This window comes from Oncorhynchus masou, chromosome 29 (assembly GCF_036934945.1).
Source record: "Oncorhynchus masou masou isolate Uvic2021 chromosome 29, UVic_Omas_1.1, whole genome shotgun sequence".
NCBI lineage: Eukaryota > Metazoa > Chordata > Actinopteri > Salmoniformes > Salmonidae > Oncorhynchus > Oncorhynchus masou.
The window spans coordinates 32119807-32147322 of record NC_088240.1 but is presented as its reverse complement, the minus strand read 5'-3'; the positions used below and the strand labels follow the sequence as shown (position 1 = coordinate 32147322).

The window sequence follows — 27516 nt, the reverse complement described above, 5'->3', positions numbered from 1 at the left end:
CAGAAGTATTCAGACCCTTTGCTGTGAGACTTGAAATTGAGCTCAGGTTCATCTTGTTTCCATTGATCATCCTTGAGATGTTTCTACGAGTTGATTGGAGTCCACCTGTTGTAAATTCAATTGATTGGACATGATTTGAAAAGGCACACACCTGTCTATATAAGGTCACACAGTTGACAGTGGAGGAAAAATCAAAGCCATGAGGTTGAAGGAATTTTCCGTTGGGCTCTGAGACAGGATTGGGTTGAGGCACAGATCTGGGGAAGGGTACCAAAAAATATATGCGATTTTGAAGGTCCCCAAGACCTTTTACCTCCTTTTTATCCCCAATTTCTTGGTAGTTACTATCTTGTCTCATCACTACAACTCCCGTACGGGCTCAGGAGAGATGAAGATCGAAAGCCATGCGTCCCCCGAAACACAACCCAACCGCACTGCTTCTTAACACAGTGCGCATCCAACCCGGAAGCCAGCCGCACCAATGCGTCAGAGGAAACACCGGGCACCTGGCGACAAGGTTCTCTGGTCTGATGAAATCAAGATTAAACTCTTTGGCCTGAATCCCAAGCGTCACATCTGGAGGAAACCTGGCACCATCCCTACGGTGAAGCATGGTGGTGGCAGAATCATGCTGTGGGGATGTTTTTCAGCGGCAGTGACTTGCAGAATAGTCAGGATCGAGGGAAAGATGAACAAAGTACAGGGAGATCCTTGGTGAAAACCTGCTCCAGAGTACTCAGGACCTCAGACTGGGGCGAAGGTTTACCTTCCAACAGGACAACGACCCTAAGCACACAGCCAAGTTGCTTCGGGACAATTCTCTGAATGTCCTTGAAAGGCCCAGCCAGAGCCCGGACTTGAGCCCGATCTAACATCTCTGGAGAGACCTAAAAATCGCTGTGCAGCGATGCTCCCCATCCAACCTGACAGAGCTTGAGAGTATATGCAGAGAAGAATGGGAGGAACTTCCCAAATACAGGTGTGCAAAGCTTGTAACGTCTTACCCACGAAGACTCGAGGCTGTAATCACTGTCAAAGGTCCTTCATCAAAGTACTGAGGAAAGGGTCTGAATTCTTATGTAAATGTGATATTTCAGTTGTATATATATATTGTCAGGATTTGGCCAGGGTTGTTCCAGTTGTTGGTCACTAGATGCCCCCATTGTGCTCTTTGTCCTTATGTTTTTCCCTTGTTCCCCATTATTATTTGCACCTGTGTCTCGTTTCTCCTGAGTGTATTTAAACCCTTAGTTTCCCTCTGTTCTGTGCTCTGTGTTTGTATGTTAGCACCCTGCCCTAGTGTTCTGTGTGCTCTTGTCGATTCCGGGTGACGTTCTTGTGGTATTCTGTTTTTTGTTTTTGTTTATTTTTGGTGAGTTTCTTTTGAGTTCTTTTGTGTTTTACCTACCACCTTTTGGATTTGCCATTTTTGTATTTTAGGATTTTTTCTTTATTAAATACCCCGTCTTAAGTACTGCTGTGTCTGCCTCATCTTCTGGGTTCTGCTGTCTATTCGTGGCTCAGTTGGTTAAGTGACTGTTTCTCACTCCGGAGACCCAGGTTCGAAACCGGGTCCTGACAGAAACACAGAGCCAAAAAATGAACCCAGAGGCAGCCAGTTCCCAGGACCTTTTTGCCACGCTGTCCCACCACCAGGAGACTGTCCAACGCCACGAAGCCGCCCTGGTTCAGCAAGAGGCCTTAATGGCTAGACATTCTCATCTTCTGTCGGAGATGCTGACTTCCATTAAGCAAATATCTGATCGACTTACCCCGGCAACAGTTCCCGTCCCAGTACCTCAAGTTCACGTACCCATGGCAGTTAACCCCTGGCTGAACCTCGTCTTCCACCTCCCCAACGGTTCTCAGGTGATCCAAGTGCTTGTAAAGGGTTTCTCACTCAATGTTCTCTCTCCTTTGAGCTGCAACCCTCGTCGTTTCCCACCGACCGGTCTAAGATCGCATATATCATCACCCTGCTGTCGGAAAAAGCCCTGGCCTGGGCTACTGCTGTGTGGGATGCCCATAGTTCCTGCTGTGCCAGCTACTCTGCCTTTGCTGAGGAATTCAAACGAGTGTTTCAAGGCCCAAGCAGTGGTTCTGACTCAGCCAAACAGCTCCTGACTCTCCATCAAGGTTGGCGCGGCGTGACGGACTATGCCATCCAGTTCCGCACGGTGGCAGCAGCGAGTGGCTGGAACAACGAGGCGCTCACGGTGTGCTTTCTGAAAGGCCTTTCCGACACTATCCAAGATGAACTGGCCACTCGGGAACCACCGGACAATCTCGAGTCCCTGATCAAGTTGGCCTCACGCATTGACCAGCGTCTGAGAGAGAGAAACTCAACCGTAGACCTCTAGCTCCTATCAGTCCCAGCTCCGAGTCCCCACCTTTATCATCGCTGGCTCCACCGGAACCCATGCAGATTGGACGCATCTCCCAGGCTGAGAGAGACCGCCGGATGAGGGAGCGACGCTGTCTATATTGCGGCAAACCGGGCCATTTCCGTTCCACGTGTCCCGGGCTCCAGGGAAACGCTCTGTCCCGTACAGACCGGGGGAACTGTAACGGGAAACATAACCTCCTCCCATCCGTCCAACTCCCGTCTGCTCATTCCAGTCACCCTCTCCTGGGACAACCACAAGCTTCACCTTCAAGCCTTGGTAGACTCTGGAGCCGCAGGTAACTTCATGGATGGTGTCTGGGCGAAGGAGAATGGCGTTCCCTCTGAACTTCTAAGTGACCCCATGAGGGTTACTACATTGGATGGAAGCCCTTTGGGATCTGGACTTGTCACTCATGTCACTACCTCCTTGAGACTTTCAGTTTCACAACACCAGGAATTGATGAACTTTCATTTGATCTCCTGTTCCGAGTTCCCTCTCGTCCTTGGATACCCCTGGCTTCACAGCCATAACCCTCACATCGACTGGTCTGTGGGCACTATCAAGCAGTGGGGTCCTACGTGCCAAGCTACTTGTATTTTCCAGAATTCCCGAGTTCTACTCCCGAGTCTTTAGAATCCATCGACCTGACCCGAGTTCCCGAGTGTTACCATGACCTCAAACTGGTGTTTAGCAAACAGAGGGCCACCATGCTACCACCCCATAGATCTTACGATTGCCCCATCGACCTGTTTCCGGGCACTTGCCCCCCAGGGTCGGATCTTTTCCCTATCTCCACCCGAACGAGCTGCTATGGATACCTACATCAAGGACTCTCTGGAAGCAGGCCTCATGCGTCCATCAACCTCCCCGGCGGGAGCAGGGTTTTTCTTTGTGGCCAAGAAAGATGGTGGGTTACGTCCTTGCATCGACTACCGGGGACTCAATGACATAACCGTCCGTAACCGTTACCCGCTACCCCTTATGGCTACAGCCTTCGAGCTGCTCCAGGAAGCAGTTGTTTTCACTAAGCTTGACCTGCGGAACGCATACCATCTTGTGCTGATCAGACCTGGTGACGAGTGGAAGACCGCTTTCAACACGCCTACTTGTCACTATGAATACTTGGTGATGCCCTTCGGCCTGACCAACGCCCCAGCGGTGTTCCAAGCGCTCATAAACGATGTGCTTAGGGATATGCTTAACATATTTGTGTTCGTTTACTTGGATGACATCCTCATCTTTTCGAGCTCCCTTCAAGAACACACTAAGCATGTCAGACAAGTACTCAAACGCCTCCTGGACAGCCATCTGTACGTTAAGCCGGAAAAAATGTGAGTTCCATTCATCCTGAGTACAATTCCTGGGATTTGTAGTGGAACCCGGTCGAATCCAAATGGACCCTAGGAAGGTAGGGGCGGTAGCGGATTGGCCCACCCCCAAATCCGTTAAGGATGTTCAGCGTTTCCTGGGCTTCACAAACTTTTACCGCAAGTTCATCAAGAACTTCAGTTTGGTGGCAGCTCCTCTCTCAGCTTTAACCAAAGGTGGCAATGCAAGGTTTTTGTGGGGAAGAGAAGCTGAGACGGCCTTCCAAGGACTCAAGCAGCACGTCTCTGCTCCCATCCTGATACTACCGACTACGGATGAACCATTTGTGGTGGAGGTAGACGATCAGAGGTTGGTGTTGGAGCTGTCCTGTCTCAGAGGGGTGAAGACAAGAAGCTTCATCCGTGCGCTTTCTTCTCACACCGGCTTACCCCGACTGAGAGGAACTACGATGTGGGGGATCGTGAACTCCTAGCGGTTAAGATGGCATTGAAGGAATGGAGACACTGGCTCGAGGGCTTCTCACCCGTTTCAAGTGCTTACGGACCACAAAAATCTGGAGTATATCCAGCAGGCGAAGCGATTGAACTCTAGACAAGCTAGATGGTCTCTTTTCTTCAATCGATTCCAGTTTATCCTCACCTATCGGCCCGGGTCGAAGAATCTCAAACCGGATGCCCTGTCCCGAGTCTACGCTCCTGCCATTCGAGATGACACGGACATGCCTGTCCTTCCTGCTGCTAAGATTGTGGCTCCGATCTCGTGGCAAGTTGAGGATACCGTGAGACGTGCTCAAGCTAGCGAACCGGACCCTAAAGGAGGCCCTGCCAATCGGTTGTTTGTCCCCAAGGCAGTGAGGACTCAGGTCCTTCTGTGGGGGCACTCCTCTCGCCTCACCTGTCATCCGGGCGTAGGTCGCACCTTGGAGTTCATCCAGCGTAAGTTCTGGTGGCCTACCATAAGAGAAGACGTTGCCACTTTCGTCAATGCCTGCCCCGTGTGCTGCCAGGGCAAATCTTCTCACCTCCGCCCTCAAGGACTCCTTCACCCTTTACCTGTTCCCCACAGACCCTGGTCCCATATCTCATTGGACTTTATTACTGGACTTCCTCCATCCCATGGCAATACTACTATCCTAGTCATAATCGACAGGTTTTCAAAGGCGGCCAGGTTCGTCCCTCTGACTAAGTTACCTTCTGCCAAGGAAACGGCTGAGTTGGTAATTAATCATGTGTTCCGAGTCTTCGGCATTCCTCAAGATGTGGTTTCTGACAGAGGTCCCCAGTTCGCCTCAAGGTTTTGGAAGGCCTTCTGCCAACTCATGGGGGCTTCTGCCAGTCTATCTTCAGGGTACCATCCGGAGTCCAACGGCCAAACAGAGAGGATGAATCAAGAGCTGGAAACCACCCTCCGATGTATGACTCGTGACAACCCGTCCACATGGTCATCCTTTATTGTTTGGGCCGAATACGCGCACAACACCTTGCGCTCCTCCTCCACTGGTATGTCCCTTGCAGTGTCAGTTTGGCTATGCTCCTCCATTGTTCCCGGACCAGGAGGCAGAAGTCAGAGTGCCTTCAGCCTTGAGGTTCGTCAGACGCTGTCGGCTTATGTGGAGGAAGACCCGTCTTAATCTGATGCGTTCCTCACAGAGGTATCAACAACAAGCCAACAGACGTCGCTGTCCCGGGCCTACCTGCGCCCGGCCAGAGAGTCTGGCTCTCCACAAGAGACTTACCTCTACGGGTGGAGTCTCGCAAGCTGTCCAAAAATACATCGGTCCCTTCAAGGTTGCCAGGAGAGTTAACCCAGTTTCTTATCGCCTACACTTACCCAGATCCCTTAAGATTAATCCCACATTTCATGTGTCTTTGTTAAAACCTGTTGTTTTTCTCCCCTTGTCCCGGCAGACAGACCTCCCCCTCCGCCTCGTGTCATTGGAGGCCAGCCGGCTTATACCGTCCACCGGATACTGGATTCCCGCCGGGTGCAGCGGTCCTGGCAGTATCTGGTGGACTGGGAAGGCTACGGTCCTGAGGAGCGCTCCTGGGTTCCTGCCAAAGACATCCTGGACCCTGACCTCATTCGTCAGTTCAGGGTCCTCCACCCTGAGAGAGCTGGTGGGAACGTCAGGAGCCGTTCCTAGGGGGGGGATTCTGTCAGGATTTGGCCAGGGTTGTTCCAGTTGTTGGTCACTAGATGCCCCCATTGTGCTCTTTGTCCTTATGTTTTTCCCTTGTTCCCCATTATTATTTGCACCTGTGTCTCGTTTCCCCTGAGTGTATTTAAACCCTTAGTTTCCCTCTGTTCTGTGCTCTGTGTTTGTATGTTAGCACCTGCCCTAGTGTTCTGTGTGCTCTTGTCGATTCCGGGTGACGTTCTTGTGGTATTCTGTTTTTTGTTTTTGTTTATTTTTGGTGAGTTTCTTTTGAGTTCTTTTGTGTTTTACCTACCACCTTTTGATTTGCCATTTTTGTATTTTAGGATTTTTTCTTTATTAAATACCCCGTCTTAAGTACTGCTGTGTCTGCCTCATCTTCTGGGTTCTGCTGTCTATTCGTGGCTCAGTTGGTTAAGTGACTGTTTCTCACTCCGGAGACCCAGGTTCGAAACCGGGTCCTGACATATATATATATATAAAAAAAACATTGAATGAGTGGGTGTGTCCAAACCTCTGACTGGTACTAATATATATATATATATCTATATATAAGTACCAGTCAGAGGTTTGGACACACCCACTCATTCAATGGTTTTTCTTTATTTTACTATTTTTTACATTTATACAATTTATAAAATAGTAAAAATAAAGAAAACCCTGGAATGAGTAGGTGTTTTTTTGCCACATCTGTACATTTGGCAAATTTTCTAAAAACCTGTTTTTGTTTTGTCATTATGGGGTATTGTAATAAATAAATGTAATCAATTTTAGAATAAGGCTGTAACGTAACAAAGTTTGGAAAAAGCCAAGGGGTCTGAATACTTTCCAAATGCACTGTGCATATGCAAATAAAGTATGACTGGTTATTTGGTCAGAATAATCAGATCAGATTGTGGTGTCGTGCTGTGGGTCAAAAGTCCGTCCCAAATGAACAGACTGTACTGCCCCTTTAAATCCGGAATCCATAATGGTGAAACAGCGACGTCCGTTTGCAATATTACAACAACAAAAACAACAAACGTTTTGTTCCTCTCGGACATCATTTGACGCACTACAGAAGAGCACAATATATACGGTATATATATTTTACTATGCTACAAAACGCTCCTCAGATCTGCAACAAAACAACCATGGTGGTGGGGTGGCCAATGGCACTGTTTCCCCTTACTGCATGTTCCATCTTTAACCTGTTACTGGAGTGGGCTACATCAGGGTCACACAGACTGTTTCTTGTTAGTCTTAAACAAATCTACTTTCAAAACAAAATCTACACCTCACACACATAGTTATAGGCTTAAAAAAAGAAGACACCTGTACTTTGACAGATATAGAGTTGATATTTATTACATTTTGAGTTTGAATCTCAATATTACACTTCATATACATCACAGAAGACTAAAAGATAACAAAACTGTTTGATATAGAAAAAAAATGATAATACATATGAATATGCCCCCCATGAGGCCACAAGAGGGAGATTTGGTTCGGTACCCTATTTTGTATATAGTGCACTACTTTTGACCAGGGCCTGGTTAGGGCTCTGGTCAAAAGTAGTGCACTAAAATAATAGGGAATAGGGGGCCATTTCAGATGCGTACAGAGAGACCCAGCCGGTGTTCTACAAGAAAGGAGGCGAGAGACAGTCAGTCACACCCTAGTAATGGGCTTATTATAGCCTCTTGAGAATGAACCAGAGGCTAGGTGTAAATGAGGCCTGTGTGTGTGTGTGTGTGTGTGTGTGTGTGTGTGTGTGTGTGTGTGTGTGTGTGTGTGTGTGTGTGTGTGTGTGTGTGTGTGTGTGTGTGTGTGTGTGTGTGTGTGTGTGTGTGTGTGTGTGTGTGTGTGTGTGTGTGTGTGTGAGAGAGAGAGAGAGCAGGATAGATAGTAGGATAGATAGATAGATAGATAGATAGATAGATAGATAGATAGATAGATAGATAGACAAATTGTGCCAATTTCTTACCTCAGTCCAATAACATGGTGACATTTTTTAATGAATTCACGTTATTTGAATTTAAATCAAAATTAGATGTTGAACTGACATCTGTGCCCAGTAGGAGAGATTGATGAGACCGATAGAGGCAACAAGGAACTGGTCCATAGGAGAGATAATGTTTGAAGAGAAGGACAAAACTGACATTGAAGAGAAGACCAAGTGGTTTTGGAGGAGAAAGGTAGAAGACTAGCTTGGCTGGATAGAGGGCTAGACGGATGCTATTGGAAGATATAAGCCTTAAATCAAAGAGAAGCACAGAAAAAAGACCAATTAAAGGTTCATTCAAGCATTACTGGCCCTGCATATGCATACATTTGCAGTTTCCAGCCTTCTGGGGCAGGGAAAGGAAATAATATAGTTTTGTGAGTTCCATCATCAAGGCCTGGGACTGAAAGCAGTTAAAGATGATGAGATCATAAAAAAACAGAAGAAGCATTTATGTGTGTGTGTGTGTGTGTGTGTGTGAGAGAAAGTGGGTGTGTGTGTGTGTGTGTGTGTGTGTGTGTGTGTGTGTGTGTGTGTGTGTGTGTGTGTGTGTGTGTGTGACAGTGTATGCTTGTGTTCTCACATCCCTCCTTTATCCCCATGTATGAACACAACACAACCTGAGTCTTCAGAACAGTTCAAGGATTATTAAAGACTTGCTCTGGAACTTTGACTAGTACATCTTTTTCAAACCTCTCACTTTGGGCTGGATGTCTCAATGTTTAGTTCATACATGCATAATCTATGAGCAGAATTACTGTCTTCCCTCAATTAGCCATGAAATTACGAATTTGAAAGCAACTATTTTATGGAAGCTGTGCAGCCCCATGTTCCCTACAGGTGCGCCAGCCCCATGTTCCCTACAGGTGCGCCAGCCCGTGTTCCCTACAGGTGCGCCAGCCCCGTGTTCCCTACAGGTGCGCCAGCCCCGTGTTCCCTACAGGTGCGCCAGCCCCGTGTTCCCTACAGGTGCGCCAGCCCCGTGTTCCCTAGACGTGTGCCAGCCCCATGTTCCCTGCACGTGTGCCAGCCCCATGTTCCCTACACGTGCGCCAGCCCCATGTTCCCTACACGTGCGCCAGCCCCATGTTCCCTACAGGTGCGCCAGCCCCATGTTCCCAACAGGTGCGCCAGCCCCATGTTCCCTACACGTGTGCCAGCCCCATGTTCCCTACAGGTGCGCCAGCCCCATGTTCCCTACAGGTGCGCCAGCCCCATGTTCCCTACTGGTGCGCCAGCCCCATGTTCCCTACAGGTGCGCCAGCCCCATGTTCCCTACAGGTTTGCCAGCCCCATGTTCCCTACACGTGTGCCAGCCCCATGTTCCCTACAGGTGTGCCAGCCCCATGTTCCCTACAGGTGCGCCAGCCCATGTTCCCTACACGTGCGCCAGCCCCATGTTCCCTACACGTGAGCCAGCCCCATGTTCCCTACACGTGCGCCAGCCCCATGTTCCCCACACGTGCGCCAGCCCCATGTTCCCTACAGGTGCGCCAACCCCATGTTCCCTACAGGTGCGCCAGCCCCATGTTCCCTACACGTGCGCCAGCCCCATGTTCCCCTACACGTGCGCCAGCCCCATGTTCCCTACACGTGCGCCAGCCCTATGTTCCGTATAGGTGCGCCAGCCCCATGTTCCCTACACGTGCGCCAGCCCCATGTTCCCTACAGGTGCGCCAGCCCCATGGTCCCTACAGGTGCGCCAGCCCCATGTTCCCTACAGGTGCGCCAGCCCCATGTTCCCTACAGGTTCGCCAGCCCCATGTTCCCTACAGGTGCGCCAGCCCCATGTTCCCTACAGGTGCGCCAGCCCCATGTTCCCTACAGGTGCGCCAGCCCCATGTTCCCTACACGTGCGCCAGCCCCGTGTTCCCTACAGGTGCGCCAGCCCCATGTTCCCTACAGGTGCGCCAGCCCCATGTTCCCTACAGGTGCGCCAGCCCCATGTTCCCTACACGTGCGCCAGCCCCATGTTCCCTACAGGTGCGCCAGCCCCATGTTCCCTACACGTGCGCCAGCCCCATGTTCCCTACACGTGCGCCAGCCCCATGTTCCCTACACGTGCGCCAGCCCCATGTTCCCTACACGTGCGCCAGCCCCATGTTCCCTACAGGTGCGCCAGCCCCATGTTCCCTACACGTGCGCCTGCCCCATGTTCCCCCTACACGTGCGCCAGCCCCATGTTCCCTACACGTGCGCCAGCCCCATGTTCCCTACAGGTGCGCCAGCCCCATGTTCCCTACAGGTGCGCCAGCCCCATGTTCCCTACACGTGCGCCAGCCCCATGTTCCCTACAGGTGCGCCAGCCCCATGTTCCCTACACGTGCGCCAGCCCCATGTTCCCTACAGGTGCGCCAGCCCCATGTTCCCTACAGGTGCGCCAGCCCCATGTTCCCTACACGTGCGCCAGCCCCATGTTCCCTACAGGTGCGCCAGCCCCATGTTCCCTACAGGTGCGCCAGCCCCATGTTCCCTACAGGTGCGCCAGCCCCATGTTCCCTACACGTGCGCCAGCCCCATGTTCCCCACACGTGCGCCAGCCCCATGTTCCCTACAGGTGCGCCAACCCCATGTTCCCTACAGGTGCGCCAGCCCCATGTTCCCTACACGTGCGCCAGCCCCATGTTCCCTACACGTGCGCCAGCCCCATGTTCCCTACACGTGCGCCAGCCCTATGTTCCGTATAGGTGCGCCAGCCCCATGTTCCCTACACGTGCGCCAGCCCCATGTTCCCTACAGGTGCGCCAGCCCATGGTCCCTACAGGTGCGCCAGCCCCATGTTCCCTACAGGTGCGCCAGCCCCATGTTCCCTACAGGTTCGCCAGCCCCATGTTCCCTACAGGTGCGCCAGCCCCATGTTCCCTACAGGTGCGCCAGCCCCATGTTCCCTACACGTGCGCCAGCCCCATGTTCCCTACACGTGCGCCAGCCCCATGTTCCCTACAGGTGCGCCAGCCCCATGTTCCCTACAGGTGCGCCAGCCCCATGTTCCCTACAGGTGCGCCAGCCCCATGTTCCCCACGTGCGCCAGCCCCATGTTCCCTACAGGTGCGCCAGCCCCATGTTCCCTACACGTGCGCCAGCCCCATGTTCCCTACACGTGCGCCAGCCCCATGTTCCCTACACGTGCGCCAGCCCCATGTTCCCTACACGTGCGCCAGCCCCATGTTCCCTACAGGTGCGCCAGCCCCATGTTCCCTACACGTGCGCCTGCCCCATGTTCCCTACACGTGCGCCAGCCCCATGTTCCCTACACGTGCGCCAGCCCCATGTTCCCTACAGGTGCGCCAGCCCATGTTCCCTACAGGTGCGCCAGCCCCATGTTCCCTACACGTGCGCCAGCCCCATGTTCCCTACAGGTGCGCCAGCCCCATGTTCCCTACACGTGCGCCAGCCCCATGTTCCCTACAGGTGCGCCAGCCCCATGTTCCCTACAGGTGCGCCAGCCCCATGTTCCCTACACGTGCGCCAGCCCCATGTTCCCTACAGGTGCGCCAGCCCCATGTTCCCTACAGGTGCGCCAGCCCCATGTTCCCTACAGGTGCGCCAGCCCCATGTTCCCTACACGTGCGCCAGCCCCATGTTCCCTACACGTGCGCCAGCCCCATGTTCCCTACACGTGCGCCAGCCCCATGTTCCCTACACGTGCGCCAGCCCCATGTTCCCTACAGGTGCGCCAGCCCCTTGTTCCCTACACGTGCGCCAGCCCCATGTTCCCTACAGGTGCGCCAGCCCCATGTTCCCTACAGGTGCGCCAGCCCCATGTTCCCTACACGTGCGCCAGCCCCATGTTCCCTACACGTGCGCCAGCCCCATGTTCCCTACAGGTGTGCCAGCCCCATGTTCCCTACAGGTGCGCCAGCCCCATGGTCCCTACACGTGCGCCAGCCCCATGTTCCCTACACGTGCGCCAGCCCCATGTTCCCTACAGGTGCGCCAGCCCCATGTTCCCTACACGTGCGCCAGCCCCATGTTCCCTACAGGTGTGCCAGCCCCATGTTCCCTACAGGTGCGCCAGCCCCATGTTCCCTACACGTGCGCCAGCCCCATGTTCCCTACAGGTGCGCCAGCCCCATGTTCCCTACACGTGCGCCAGCCCCATGTTCCCTACAGGTGTGCCAGCCCCATGTTCCCTACAGGTGCGCCAGCCCCATGTTCCCTACACGTGCGCCAGCCCCATGTTCCCTACACGTGCGCCAGCCCCATGTTCCCTACAGGTGCGCCAGCCCCATGTTCCCTACACGTGCGCCAGCCCCATGTTCCCTACAGGTGCGCCAGCCCCATGTTCCCTACAGGTGCGCCAGCCCATGTTCCCTACAGGTGCGCCAGCCCATGTTCCCTACACGTGTGCCAGCCCCATGTTCCCTACACGTGCGCCAGCCCCATGTTCCCTACACGTGCGCCAGCCCCATGTTCCCTACACGTGCGCCAGCCCCATGTTCCCTACACGTGCGCCAGCCCCATAGCAATTTTCATTTCAGACAATGAGAGTCAGCCCCTCGCCATTTGAGTGACAGCTAGCAAGATGCACACTCGGCAGAGCGAGCGAGAGAGAAAGCAATGACGTGGTGCACACACTGTATCTGCACACATTTGACGTCGTATGCCATTTTTGGGGATGTAATCCACTTTTCATCTAAACATTCACCCAACTGGGACCATGAAAACACACCGTTAACCATAACAGTAATAGGACTCTATTCCTCTCTACGAATGTGAGGCTGTTTTCTCCTGATCATATGCATGTATGTACAGGCACAGCATGTCCACCACCATGTCACACTGTCTTATGACTTTGTCAAGCTTCTTTTTGATGTTCCATTTGCAGCACAGACAGACAGACAAATATATACAAATACAAGATAATGAATCTTTGCAGATAAAAATGTATAGAAGTTGCCGTGTGTAATCCGCCTTCCACTGTGAATATACTCTAAATGAGAACTTCAGAAAAGAAATTAATTGGGTAGAAATGCATTGGCTATGGTGCACGCGATGTGTTTCCACGGTATCTGTCTTCTTCGGGCAGTTGAAGCACTGAAAGGTCTGACATGGGTATTTGACTCGTTCAAATCAACAAAGACACAGATTCAAGATGGCTGTTAAGTGTTGCTGATCGCATTTGATCAAAAACCCTCACATTCACTTGGTGAGATATCAAATCATGGTACAGGTGGATGTGTTGGGAGCCAGTTGGTCTTGTAGTGTAGGTACCAGATATGTTAGATTCAAAGAGAATCGTTTTTTTCCCTGTGGTTTTAGTCCGTAGAGGATGTAGTCGGTGTGTGGACAGCTGTGTGCTTCTGGCAGGCCTGCTCCTCATCCATGCTGAACGCTGTGGTGTTCAATATTCTCTATGTGTTGTGCTTATCATGACAGATAGGATAATGCCTGCCGGCACATTCATGCTCCTTCATATAGTTGGCGGAGATTGATTAGTCAAATTAAATCATATGAATCTTCATCTTCTTCATCGTCATCATCATCATCACCACTTGTTTTTAACCACAGCTTTCAGACAATGTCAAACCCTTCACCTTGGCTGAGAGTTGGGTGTATCAAGTGTAATGGTGATCTGTAGCTGTGTCACAGTGTGAGGAGAGCGACTCACAGACCTGTGTGACCCGGGTCAGCAACTTCTCACATCTCACCTACATGTTATCTCTTCTGACACTCTCCTTCCTGCCTGCCAGACACCTGGGAGGACATAGCATGCCACACATCTCTCACTGCCAAGCACAACACGCCATACAGTATGGCAAAGAAAGAGATCGTGAAGTGCTGTGTGGATGTACATGAATACAGTATGGATGATGTCAATTGAATAGAGAATAGCAAACTATTTCTCCGGTCTCAGATAAAGCTGTATATTTGTTTGTTTTTTCGCTTCATTGTTTTCATGCCAAACTCATTTCACTTCCTGAATTGACCAAATTAGAGCTACGCTTGCTGAAATGAAAAAGCTTTTATGCAATAAAGACATCCTGCATTCACCTCTCTCTGTCTCATCAGTAATAACTGTCTGATCGAGCTCTGGGACTCAGGGTGCAGAATGTAAGGCACACACACTAACACTACACATAAAGTGAGGTAGTGAGTTGTTGTTTTCTGCGTTTTGATGATATTGTTTCATATTGGGACTAGATCTGTCAGGACCCGGTTTTGAACCTGGGTCTCCGGAGTGAGAAACAGTCACTTAACCAACTGAGCCACGAATAGACAGCAGAACCCAGAAGATGAGGCAGACACAGCAGTACTTAAGACGGTGTATTTAATAAAGAAAAAATCCTAAAATGCAAAAAATGGCAAATCCAAAAGGTGGTAGGAAAAACACAAAAAGACCTCAAAAGAAACTCACCAAAAAATAAACAAAAACAAAAAACAGACTACCACAAGAACTTCACCCGGAATCGACAAGAGCACACAGAACACTAGGGCAGGGTGCTAACATACAAACACAGAGCACAGAACTGAGGGAAACAAAGGGTTTAAATACAATCAGGGGAAACGAGACACAGGTGCAAATAATAATGGGGATCAAGGGAAAAACATAGGGACAAAAAGCACAATGGGGACATCTACTGACCAAAACCCGGAACAACCCTGGCCAAATCCTGACAGAATCCCCCCTAGGAACGGCTCCTGACGTTCCTACCAGCTCTCTCAGGGTGGAGGACCCTGAACTGACGAATGAGGTCAGGGTCCAGGATGTCTTTGGCAGGAACCCAGGAGCGCTCCTCAGGACCGTAGCCTTCCCAGTCCACCAGATACTGCCAGGACCGCTGCACCCGGCGGGAATCCAGTATCCGGTGGACGGTATAAGCCGGCTGGCCTCCAATGACACGAGGCGGAGGGGGAGGTCTGTCTGCCGGGACAAGGGAGAAAAAACAACAGGTTTTAACAATGACACATGAAATGTGGGATTAATCTTAAGGGATCTGGGTAAGTGTAGGCGATAAGAAACTCTCCTGGCAACCTTGAAGGGACCGATGTATTTTGGGACAGCTTGCGAGACTCCACCCGTAGAGGTAAGTCTCTTGTGGAAAGCCAGACTCTCTGGCCGGGCGCAGGGTAGGCCCGGGACGGCGACGTCTGTTGGCTTGTTGTTGATACCTCTGTGAGGAACGCATCAGATTAAGACGGGTCTTCCTCCACATAAGCCGACAGCGTCTGACGAACCTCAAGGCTGAAGGCACTCTGACTTCTGCCTCCTGGTCCGGGAACAATGGAGGAGCATAGCCAAACTGACACTCGTGCGGGGACATACCAGTGGAGGAGGAGCGCAAGGTGTTGTGCGCGTATTCGGCCCAAACAATAAAGGATGACCATGTGGACGGGTTGTCACGAGTCATACATCGGAGGGTGGTTTCCAGCTCTTGATTCATCCTCTCTGTTTGGCCGTTGGACTCCGGATGGTACCCTGAAGATAGACTGGCAGAAGCCCCCATGAGTTGGCAGAAGGCCTTCCAAAACCTTGAGGCGAACTGGGGACCTCTGTCAGAAACCACATCTTGAGGAATGCCGAAGACTCGGAACACATGATTAATTACCAACTCAGCCGTTTCCTTGGCAGAAGGTAACTTAGTCAGAGGGACGAACCTGGCCGCCTTTGAAAACCTGTCGATTATGACTAGGATAGTAGTATTGCCATGGGATGGAGGAAGTCCAGTAATAAAGTCCAATGAGATATGGGACCAGGGTCTGTGGGGAACAGGTAAAGGGTGAAGGAGTCCTTGAGGGCGGAGGTGAGAAGATTTGCCCTGGCAGCACACGGGGCAGGCATTGACGAAAGTGGCAACGTCTTCTCTTATGGTAGGCCACCAGAACTTACGCTGGATGAACTCCAAGGTGCGACCTACGCCCGGATGACAGGTGAGGCGAGAGGAGTGCCCCCACAGAAGGACCTGAGTCCTCACTGCCTTGGGGACAAACAACCGATTGGCAGGGCCTCCTTTAGGGTCCGGTTCGCTAGCTTGAGCACGTCTCACGGTATCCTCAACTTGCCACGAGATCGGAGCCACAATCTTAGCAGCAGGAAGGACAGGCATGTCCGTGTCATCTCGAATGGCAGGACCGTAGACTCGGGACAGGGCATCCGGTTTGAGATTCTTCGACCCGGGCCGATAGGTGAGGATGAACTGGAATCGATTGAAGAAAAGAGACCATCTAGCTTGTCTAGAGTTCAATCGCTTCGCCTGCTGGATATACTCCAGATTTTTGTGGTCCGTAAGCACTTGAAACGGGTGAGAAGCCCCCTCGAGCCAGTGTCTCCATTCCTTCAATGCCATCTTAACCGCTAGGAGTTCACAATCCCCCACATCGTAGTTCCTCTCAGTCGGGGTAAGCCGGTGTGAGAAGAAAGCGCACGGATGAAGCTTCTTGTCTTCACCCCTCTGAGACAGGACAGCTCCAACACCAACCTCTGATGCGTCTACCTCCACCACAAATGGTTCATCCGTAGTCGGTAGTATCAGGATGGGAGCAGAGAGGACGTGCTGCTTGAGTCCTTGGAAGGCCGTCTCAGCTTCTCTTCCCCACAAAAACCTTGCATTGCCACCTTTGGTTAAAGCTGAGAGAGGAGCTGCCACCAAACTGAAGTTCTTGATGAACTTGCGGTAAAAGTTTGTGAAGCCCAGGAAACGCTGAACATCCTTAACGGATTTGGGGGTGGGCCAATCCGCTACCGCCCCTACCTTCCTAGGGTCCATTTGGACTCGACCGGGTTCCACTACAAATCCCAGGAATTGTACTCGGGATGAATGGAATTCACATTTTCCGGCTTAACGTACAGATGGCTGTCCAGGAGGCGTTTGAGTACTTGTCTGACATGCTTAGTGTGTTCTTGAAGGGAGCTCGAAAAGATGAGGATGTCATCCAAGTAAACGAACACAAATATGTTAAGCATATCCCTAAGCACATCGTTTATGAGCGCTTGGAACACCGCTGGGGCGTTGGTCAGGCCGAAGGGCATCACCAAGTATTCATAGTGACCAGTAGGCGTGTTGAAAGCGGTCTTCCACTCGTCACCAGGTCTGATCCGCACAAGATGGTATGCGTTCCGCAGGTCAAGCTTAGTGAAAACAACTGCTTCCTGGAGCAGCTCGAAGGCTGTGGCCATAAGGGGTAGCGGGTAACAGTTACGGACGGTTATGTCATTGAGTCCCCGGTAGTCGATGCAAGGACGTAATCCACCATCTTTCTTGGCCACAAAGAAAAACCCTGCTCCCGCCGGGAGGTTGATGGACGCATGAGGCCTGCTTCCAGAGAGTCCTTGATGTAGGTATCCATAGCAGCTCGTTCGGGTGGAGATAGGGAAAAGATCCGACCCCTGGGGGGCAAGTGCCCGGAAACAGGTCGATGGGGCAATCGTAAGATCTATGGGGTGGTAGCATGGTGGCCCTCTGTTTGCTAAACACCAGTTTGAGGTCATGGTAACACTCGGGAACTCGGGTCAGGTCGATGGATTCTAAAGACTCGGGAGTAGAACTCTGGGAATTCTGGAAAATACAAGTAGCTTGGCACGTAGGACCCCACTGCTTGATAGTGCCCACAGACCAGTCGATGTGAGGGTTATGGCTGTGAAGCCAGGGGTATCCAAGGACGAGAGGGAACTCGGAACAGGAGATCAAATGAAAGTTCATCAATTCCTGGTGTTGTGAAACTGAAAGTCTCAAGGAGGTAGTGACATGAGTGACAAGTCCAGATCCCAAAGGGCTTCCATCCAATGTAGTAACCCTCATGGGGTCACTTAGAGGTTCAGAGGGAACGCCATTCTCCTTCGCCCAGACACCATCCATGAAGTTACCTGCGGCTCCAGAGTCTACCAAGGCTTGAAGGTGAAGCTTGTGGTTGTCCCAGGAGAGGGTGACTGGAATGAGCAGACGGGAGTTGGACGGATGGGAGGAGGTTATGTTTCCCGTTACAGTTCCCCCGGTCTGTACGGGACAGAGCGTTTCCCTGGAGCCCGGGACACGTGGAACGGAAATGGCCCGGTTTGCCGCAATATAGACAGCGTCGCTCCCTCATCCGGCGGTCTCTATCAGCCTGGGAGATGCGTCCAATCTGCATGGGTTCCGGTGGAGCCAGCGATGATAAAGGTGGGGACTCGGAGCTGGGACTGATAGGGGCTAGAGGTCTACGGTTGAGTTCTCTCTCTCAGACGCTGGTCAATGCGTGAGGCCAACTTGATCAGGGACTCGAGATTGTCCGGTGGTTCCCGAGTGGCCAGTTCATCTTGGATAGTGTCGGAAAGGCCTTTCAGAAAGCACACCGTGAGCGCCTCGTTGTTCCAGCCACTCGCTGCTGCCACCGTGCGGAACTGGATGGCATAGTCCGTCACGCTGCGCCAACCTTGATGGAGAGTCAGGAGCTGTTTGGCTGAGTCAGAACCACTGCTTGGGCCTTGAAACACTCGTTTGAATTCCTCAGCAAAGGCAGAGTAGCTGGCACAGCAGGAACTATGGGCATCCCACACAGCAGTAGCCCAGGCCAGGGCTTTTTCCGACAGCAGGGTGATGATATATGCGATCTTAGACCGGTCGGTGGGAAACGACGAGGGTTGCAGCTCAAAGGAGAGAGAACATTGAGTGAGAAAGCCTTTACAAGCACTTGGATCACCTGAGAACCGTTGGGGAGGTGGAAGACGAGGTTCAGCCAGGGGGTTAACTGCCATGGGTACGTGAACCTGAGGTACTGGGACGGAAACTGTTGCCGGGGTAAGTCGATCAGATATTTGCTTAATGGAAGTCAGCATCTCCGACAGAAGATGAGAATGTCTAGCCATTAAGGCCTCTTGCTGAACCAGGGCGGCTTCGTGGCGTTGGACAGTCTCCTGGTGGTGGGACAGCGTGGCAAAAGGTCCTGGGAACTGGCTGCCTCTGGGTTCATTTTTGGCTCTGTGTTTCTGTCAGGACCCGGTTTCGAACCTGGGTCTCCGGAGTGAGAAACAGTCACTTAACCAACTGAGCCACGAATAGACAGCAGAACCCAGAAGATGAGGCAGACACAGCAGTACTTAAGACGGTGTATTTAATAAAGAAAAAATCCTAAAATGCAAAAAATGGCAAATCCAAAAGGTGGTAGGAAAAACACAAAAAGACCTCAAAAGAAACTCACCAAAAAATAAACAAAAACAAAAAACAGACTACCACAAGAACTTCACCCGGAATCGACAAGAGCACACAGAACACTAGGGCAGGGTGCTAACATACAAACACAGAGCACAGAACTGAGGGAAACAAAGGGTTTAAATACAATCAGGGGAAACGAGACACAGGTGCAAATAATAATGGGGATCAAGGGAAAAACATAGGGACAAAAAGCACAATGGGGACATCTACTGACCAAAACCCGGAACAACCCTGGCCAAATCCTGACAAGATCATTCAGTGTAAATAGCTTTTCTATATTTCCAATTTAAATCAACATGTTCACTGGGTTTTATAGGGAGGCAGTGGGATGGCAGAAGCTTCTCAAGTCTCTGTAGACAGCTGGAGATGAGCTGATTAGCTAGGGGCATAGAGTGTGTATTAAAATGGTGTGTGTGTACATCATTATCAGTATCATCCTTACATGTATCTGTTTTTGTACCAATCTGCCGCTAGAAAAATGTAACTGATTAACTGTGTCTCTTCCAGGTACCCAGTTCTGGTGTCTGCTGGACATCGTGCCCATTAAGAATGAGAAGGGAGAGGTGGTGCTGTTTCTGGTGTCCCACAAGGACATCACTGACAACAAGAAGGACCAGGACCCAGAGCAAGGCCCAGAGACTGGTGAGTTACCCTGGGTTAAACCAGGACCCAGAGCAAGGCCCAAAGACTGGTGAGTTACCCTGGGTTAAACCAGGACCCAGAGCAAGGCCCAGAGACTGGTGAGTTACCCTGGGTTAAACCAGGACCCAGAGCAAAGCCCAGAGACTGGTGAGTTACCCTGGGTTAAACCAGGACCCAGAGCAAGGCCCAGAGACTGGTGAGTTACCCTGGGTTAAACCAGGACCCAGAGCAAGGCCCAGAGACTGGTGAGTTACCCTGGGTTAAACCAGGACCCAGAGCAAGGCCCAGAGACTGGTGAGTTACCCTGAGTTACATTTACATTTAAGTCATTTGGCAGACGCTCTTATCCAGAGCGACTTACAAATTGGTGAATTCACCTTATGACATCCAGTGGAACAGCCACTTTACAATAGTGCATCTAAATCATTTAAGGGGGGGGGTGAGAAGGATTACTTTATCCTATCCTAGGTATTCCTTAAAGAGGTGGGGTTTCAGGTGTCTCCGGAAGGTGGTGATTGACTCCGCTGTCCTGGCGTCGTGAGGGAGTTTGTTCCACCATTGGGGGGCCAGAGCAGCGAACAGTTTTGACTGGGCTGAGCGGGAACTGTACTTCCTCAGTGGTAGGGAGGCGAGCAGGCCAGAGGTGGATGAACGCAGTGCCCTTGTTTGGGTGTAGGGCCTGATCAGAGCCTGGAGGTACTGCGGTGCCGTTCCCCTCACAGCTCCGTAGGCAAGCACCATGGTCTTGTAGCGGATGCGAGCTTCAACTGGAAGCCAGTGGAGAGAGCGGAGGAGCGGGGTGACGTGAGAGAACTTGAGAAGGTTGAACACCAAACGGGCTGCGGCGTTCTGGATGAGTTGTAGGGGTTTAATGGCACAGGCAGGGAGCCCAGCCAACAGCGAGTTGCAGTAATCCAGACGGGAGATGACAAGTGCCTGGATTAGGACCTGCGCCGCTTCCTGTGTGAGGCAGGGTCGTACTCTGCGGATGTTGTAGATCATGAACCTACAGGAACGGGCCACCGCCTTGATGTTAGTTGAGAACGACAGGGTGTTGTCCAGGATCACGCCAAGGTTCTTAGCGCTCTGGGAGGAGGACACAATGGAGTTGTCAACCGTGATGGCGAGATCATGGAACGGGCAGTCCTTCCCCGGGAGGAAGAGCAGCTCCGTCTTGCCGAGGTTCAGCTTGAGGTGGTGATCCGTCATCCACACTGATATGTCTGCCAGACATGCAGAGATGCGATTCGCCACCTGGTCATCAGAAGGGGGAAAGGAGAAGATTAATTGTGTGTCGTCTGCATAGCAATGATAGGAGAGACCATGTGAGGTTATGACAGAGCCAAGTGACTTGGTGTATAGCGAGAATAGGAGAGGGCCAAGAACAGAGCCCTGGGGGACACCAGTGGTGAGAGCGCGTGGTGAGGAGACAGATTCTCGCCACGCCACCTGGTAGGAGCGACCTGTCAGGTAGGACGCAATCCAAGCGTGGGCCGCGCCAGAGATGCCCAACTCGGAGAGGGTGGAGAGGAGGATCTGATGGTTCACAGTATCGAAGGCAGCCGATAGGTCTAGAAGGATGAGAGCAGAGGAGAGAGAGTTAGCTTTAGCAGTGCGGAGCGCTTCCGTGATACAGAGAAGAGCAGTCTCAGTTGAATGACTAGTCTTGAAACCTGACTGATTTGGATCAAGAAGGTCATTCTGAGAGAGATAGCGGGAGAGCTGGCCAAGGACGGCACGTTCAAGAGTTTTGGAGAGAAAAGAAAGAAGGGATACTGGTCTGTAGTTGTTGACATCGGAGGGATCGAGTGTAGGTTTTTTCAGAAGGGGTGCAACTCTCGCTCTCTTGAAGACGGAAGGGACGTAGCCAGCGGTCAGGGATGAGTTGATGAGCGAGGTGAGGTAAGGGAGAAGGTCTCCGGAAATGGTCTGGAGAAGAGAGGAGGGGATAGGGTCAAGCGGGCAGGTTGTTGGGCGGCCGGCCGTCACAAGAAGCGAGATTTCATCTGGAGAGAGAGGGGAGAAAGAGGTCAGAGCACAGGGTAGGGCAGTGTGAGCAGAACCAGCGGTGTCGTTTGACTTAGCAAACGAGGATCGGATGTCGTCGACCTTCTTTTCAAAATGGTTGACGAAGTCATCTGCAGAGAGGGAGGAGGGGGGGAGGGGGAGGAGGATTCAGGAGGGAGGAGAAGGTGGCAAAGAGCTTCCTAGGATTAGAGGCAGATGCTTGGAATTTAGAGTAGTAGAAAGTGGCTTTAGCAGCAGAGACAGAGGAGGAAAATGTAGAGAGGAGGGAGTGAAAGGATGCCAGGTCCGCAGGGAGGCAAGTTTTCCTCCATTTCCGCTCGGCTGCCCGGAGCCCTGTTCTGTGAGCTCGCAATGAGTCGTCGAGCCACGGAGCGGGAGGGGAGGACCGAGCCGGCCTGGAGGATAGGGGACATAGAGAGTCAAAGGATGCAGAAAGGGAAGAGAGGAGGGTTGTGGAGGCAGAATCAGGAGATAGGTTGGAGAAGGTTTGAGCAGAGGGAAGAGATGATAGGATGGAAGAGGAGAGAGTAGCAGGGGAGAGAGAGCGAAGGTTGGGACGGCGCGATACCATCCGAGTAGGGGCAGTGTGGGAAGTGTTGGATGAGAGAGTTAGACCAGGACCCAGAGCAAGGCCCAGTGACTGGTGAGTTACCCTGGGTTAAACCAGGACCCAGAGCAAGGCCCAGTGACTGGTGAGTTACCCTGGGTTAAACCAGGACCCAGTGCAAAGCCCAGAGACTGGTGAGTTACCCTGGGTTAAACCAGGACCCAGAGCAAGGCCCAGAGACTGGTGAGTTACCCTGGGTTAAACCAGGACCCAGAGCAAGGCCCAGAGACTAGTGAGTTTCCCTGAGTTAGACCAGGACCCAGAGCAAGGCCCAGTGACTGGTGAGTTACCCTGGGTTAAACCAGGCCCCAAACCAGGACCCAGAGGAAGGGATAGAGAGAGGGATGGAGGAAGGGTTAGAGAGAGAGGAAGGGATAGAGAGAGGGATGGAGGAAGGGATAGAGAGAGGGATGGAGGAAGGGATAGAGAGAGGTATGGAGGAAGGGATAGAGAGAGGGATGGAGGAAGGGATAGAGAGAGGGATGGAGGAAGGGATAGAGAGAGGGATGGAGGAAGGGTTAGAGAGATTTAGATGCACTATTGTAAGGGATGATGAGAAGGTGATGGAGGAAGGGATAGAGAGAGGGATGGAGGAAGGGTTAGAGAGAGGGATGGAGGAAGGGTTAGAGAGAGGGATGGAGGAAGGGTTAGAGGAAGGGATAGAAAAAGGGATAAAGAGAGGGATGGAGGAAGGGATAGAGAGAGGGATAGAGGAAGGGTTAGAGAGAGAGGAAGGGATAGAGAGAGGTATGGAGGAAGGGATAGAGAGAGGATGGAGGAAGGGAGAGAGAGGAGGGATAGAGGAGGGATAGAGGGATGGAGGAAGGGATAGAGAGAGAGGATGGAGGAAGGGATAGAGAGAGGATGGAGGAAGGGTTAGAGAGAGAATGGAGGAAGGGATAGAGAGAGGTATGGAGGAAGGGATAGAGAGAGGGATGGAGGAAGGGTTAGAGAGAGAGGAAGGGATAGAGAGAGGGATGGAGGAAGGGATAGAGAGAGGGATGGAGGAAGGGATAGAGAGAGATGGAGGAAGGGTTAGAGAGAGGGATGGAGGAAGGGATAGAAAGAGGGATGAGGAAGGGATAGAGAGAGGGATGGAGGAAGGGATAGGGAGAGGGATGGAGGAAGGGATAGAGAGAGGGATGAGGAAGGGATAGAGAGAGGGATGAGGAAGGGATAGAGAGAGGGATGGAGGAAGGGTTAGAAAGAGGGATGAGGAAGGGATAGAAAGAGGGATGAGGAAGGGATAGAAAGAGGGATAACACGAGGGATGAGGAAGGAATGGAGAAGGGATGGAGGAAGGGATAGAGAGAGAGATGGAGGAAGGGATAGAGAGAGGTATGGAGGAAGGGATAGAGAGAGGAATGGAGGAAGGGATAGAGGAAGGGATAGAGAGAGGGATGGAGGAAGGGATAGAGAGAGGGATGGAGGAAGGGATAGAGAGAGGTATGGAGGAAGGGATAGAGAGAGGGATGGAGGAAGGGATAGAGAGAGGGATGGAGGAAGGGATAGAGGAAGGGATAGAGAGAGGGATAGAGGAAGGGATAGAGAGAGAGATGGAGGAAGGGATAGAAAGAGGGATGAAGGAAGGGATAGAGAGAGGGATGGAGGAAGGGATAGAGAGAGATGGAGGAAGGGTTAGAGAGAGGGATGGAGGAAGGGATAAAAGAGGGATGAGGAAGGGATAGAGAGAGGGATGGAGGAAGGGATAAAGAGAGGGATGAGGAAGGGATAGAAAGAGGGATAAAGAGAGGGATGGAGGAAGGGATAGAAAGAGGGATGAGGAAGGGATAGAAAGAGGGATGAGGAAGGGATAGAAAGAGGGATAACACGAGGGATGAGGAAGGGATAGAGAGAGGGATGGAGGAAGGGATAGAGAGAGGGATGGAGGAAGGGATAGAAGAGAGGATGGAGGAAGGGATAGAAAGAGGGATGGAGGAAGGGATAGAGAGAATAAAGATGGAGGAAGGGTTAGAGAGAGGGATGAGGAAAGGATAGAGAGAGGGATGAGGAAGGGATAGAGAGAGGGATGAGGAAGGGTTAGAGAGGGATGGGAAGGGATAGAGGGGATGAGGAAGGGATAAAGAGAGGGATGGAGGAAGGGATAGAAAGAGGGATAACGAGAGGGATGGAGGAAGGGATAAAGAGAGGGATGAGGAAGGGATAGAAAGAGGGATAACGAGAGGGATGGAGGAAGGGATAGAGAGAGGTATGGAGGAAGGGATAGAGAGAGGGATGGAGGAAGGGTTAGAGAGAGAGGAAGGGATAGAGAGAGGGATGGAGGAAGGGATAGAATGAGGGATAGAGAGAGAGGAAGGGATAGAGAGGGATGGAGGAAGGGATAGAGAGAGGGATGGAGGAAGGGATAGAGAGAGGGATGGAGGAAGGGATAAAGAGAGGGAGGAAGGAAGGGAAGAGAGAGAGGGATGGAGGAAGGGATAAGGGGAGGGATGAGGAAGGGCTAGAGAGAGGGATGGAGGAAGGGATAGAATGAGGGATAGAGATAGAGAAGGGATGGAGGAAGGGATGGAGGAAGGGATAGAAAGATTGATAAAGAGAGGGATGGAGGAAGGGATAGAAATGAAGGGATAAAGAGAGGGATGGAGGAAGGGATAGAAAGAGGGATAAAGAGAGGGATGGAGGAAGGGTTAGAGATAGAGAGAGGGATGGAGGAAGGGATGGAGGAAGGGATAGAAAGATTGATAAAGAGAGGGATGGAGGAAGGGATAGAAAGAGGGATAAAGAGAGGGATGGAGGAAGGGTTAGAGAGAGAGGATAGGATAGAGAGAGGGATGGAGGAAGGGATCGAGAGAGGAATGGAGTGAGGGATAGAGAGATAGGATGGAGGGAGGGTTAGAGAGAGGGATGGAGGAAGGGATAGAGAGAGGGATGGAGGAAGGGATAGAGAGAGGGATGGAGGAAGGGATAGAGAGAGGAATGGAGGAAGGGATTGAGGGAGGGATAGAGAGATAGGATGGAGGGAGGGGTAGAGAGATATGATTGAGGGAGGGGTAGAGAGAGAGGATGGAGGGAGGGGTAGAGAGATAGGATGGAGGGAGGGGTAGAGAGAGGGATGGTGAAAGAGAGAGATGTGGTCATGTTTTTTGTTCTGTGATATTTCATGAAGATGTAATGACTGTAACCTTTAAAGAGCATACAAGTGTTACACTGTTATAAGAATGAGTGTGTAAGACTGGAGGGAGGGAGGGAGGGAGGGAGGGGGGGAGGGAGGGAGGGAGGGAGGGAGGGAGGGAGGGAGGGAGGGAGGGAGGGAGGGAGGGAGGGAGGGAGGGAGGGAGGGAGGGAGACTTGGTTATTCTGTCTGCTTGGTTAAACTCTGAAATGAGTTCTGACATTTCCATACCTTCCCTATCTACTACTCTAGGGAATGAGATCATTACATTGAGTGTGGACCCTCGTGGCCAGACAGGTGTCCTCAGGGCCGGCTGCAGGCATAAGCGGCATAAGCGGTCGCTTTCAGCTTGGAACTCAGTTGGGGTCTCAATTTACTGTTGAGAATTAGAACAGTAGAATACAAAAGGTGCAAGTTTGAAATGTGATTGTGCCTCAGCGGTTTTTCTCTTGTCATGTCAGTCACTGACAGTCACTCAATGGTCAGTTAGTCTGGCCAGCTGTCTGAACTTGTAGTAATCATGGCCGAATACCAACTGGGCACGCAGAGTACGTGCCCAGGGGCCTGACCTCCAGGGAGCCCCCATTGATTTTGTAGATCACTCTCACTCACATATCATTAACGTGGCATAAGTCCCGGCAACGTTTTTAGAATTGCAGGAAATTAGCTATAAAACTGCAAAAACGTCTCTACACCCCATGGTAAAATGTGTAGATTAACCGGAAATTAGCGTTAAAACTGCAAAAATGTCTCTACACCCCATGGTAAAATGTGTAGATTAACCGGAAATTAGCGTTAAAACTGCAAAAACATCTCTACACCCCATGGTAAAATGTGTAGATTAACCGGAAATTAGCGTTAAAACTGCAAAAATGTCTCTACACCCCATGGTAAAATGTGTAGAATTGCAGGAAATTAACTTTAAATTAAATCTTACTCTCCACTGTCAACAAGGGGGCTACTAAAATGTTTTGCCCGTGAGGTGATTGGGGGCCCAACACCAAATCTCTCTTAGGGCCCCCAAAGGTCCTGGCAGTGTTTTCACACCTACACACTCTATTGTTGTCTGTTCTATAATAAATCAGACAGAAGTGTAAAAAGAAAAACACTCTGTCCCCCATCCCCCCCACTCTCTGTCCCCCATCCCCCCTCTCTGTCCCCCATCCCCCCTCTCTGTCCCCCATCCCCCCCTCTCTGTCCCCCCCCCCCTCTGTCCCCCCCTCTCTATCCCCCATCCCCCTCTCTGTCCCCCATCCCCCCTCTCTGTCCCCCATCCCCCCACTCTCTGTCCCCCATCCCCCCACTCTCTGTCCCCCATCCCCCCTCTCTGTCCCCCATCCCCCTCTCTGTCCCCCATCCCCCCCTCTGTCCCCCATCCCCCCCCCTCTCTGTCCCCCATCCCCCCCTCTCTGTCCCCCATCCCCCCTCTCTGTCCCCCATCCCCCCACTCTCTGTCCCTCATCCCCCCCCTCTCTGTCCCTCATTCCCCCTCTCTGTCCCCCATCCCCCTCTCTGTCCCCCACCCCCCCTCTCTTTCCCCCATCCCCCCTCTCTCTGTCCACCACCCCCCTCTCTGTCCCCCATCCCCCCTCTCTGTCCCCCATCCCCCCTCTCTGTCCCCCATCCCCCCACTCTCTGTCCCCCATCCCCCACTCTCTGTCCCCCATCCCCCCACTCTCTGTCCCCCATCCCCCCTCTCTGTTCCCCCATCCCCCCACTCTCTGTCCCCCATCCCCCCTCTCTGTCCCCCATCCCCCCACTCTCTGTCCCCCATCCCCCCACTCTCTGTCATCTTTACTGATGAGTCATTCAGTTACATCCTTGTAGACTCACCTCTGGCCCTGTACACTGTAAAGGTGTCTCATTAAAAGTGGTGCCAAGATACACCTGACTCAAGGAAGTGGGAATAGAAACACTTTCCTTTCCTACGTTTGGATTTCAGAATGTGTCTGTTGTTGTGCTCACATGGCTGAGGCAACTTTTTATGTACCTTAATGTTAAACTCTGACCACCTTTGGTGGCATTTTCGAAACGCCATCCTCTCCATTACACCCCAAAGGGCCCAAAACAACCGCTCAGCGTTTAACCAGTTAAATGTGTCAAATAAAATATAGATGTCTAT

General features: G+C 51.8%; 1 protein-coding gene across 1 annotated transcript in view; it reads left to right on the top strand.

Moving 5' to 3' along the window:
- kcnh3 (potassium voltage-gated channel, subfamily H (eag-related), member 3) overlaps positions 1 to 27516 on the top strand; it is a 220545-nt gene that overhangs the window by 133884 nt on the left and 59145 nt on the right. The window contains 1 exon segment of the mRNA XM_064944534.1: positions 19492 to 19626. Coding sequence (XP_064800606.1) covers positions 19492 to 19626 — 135 coding nt within the window.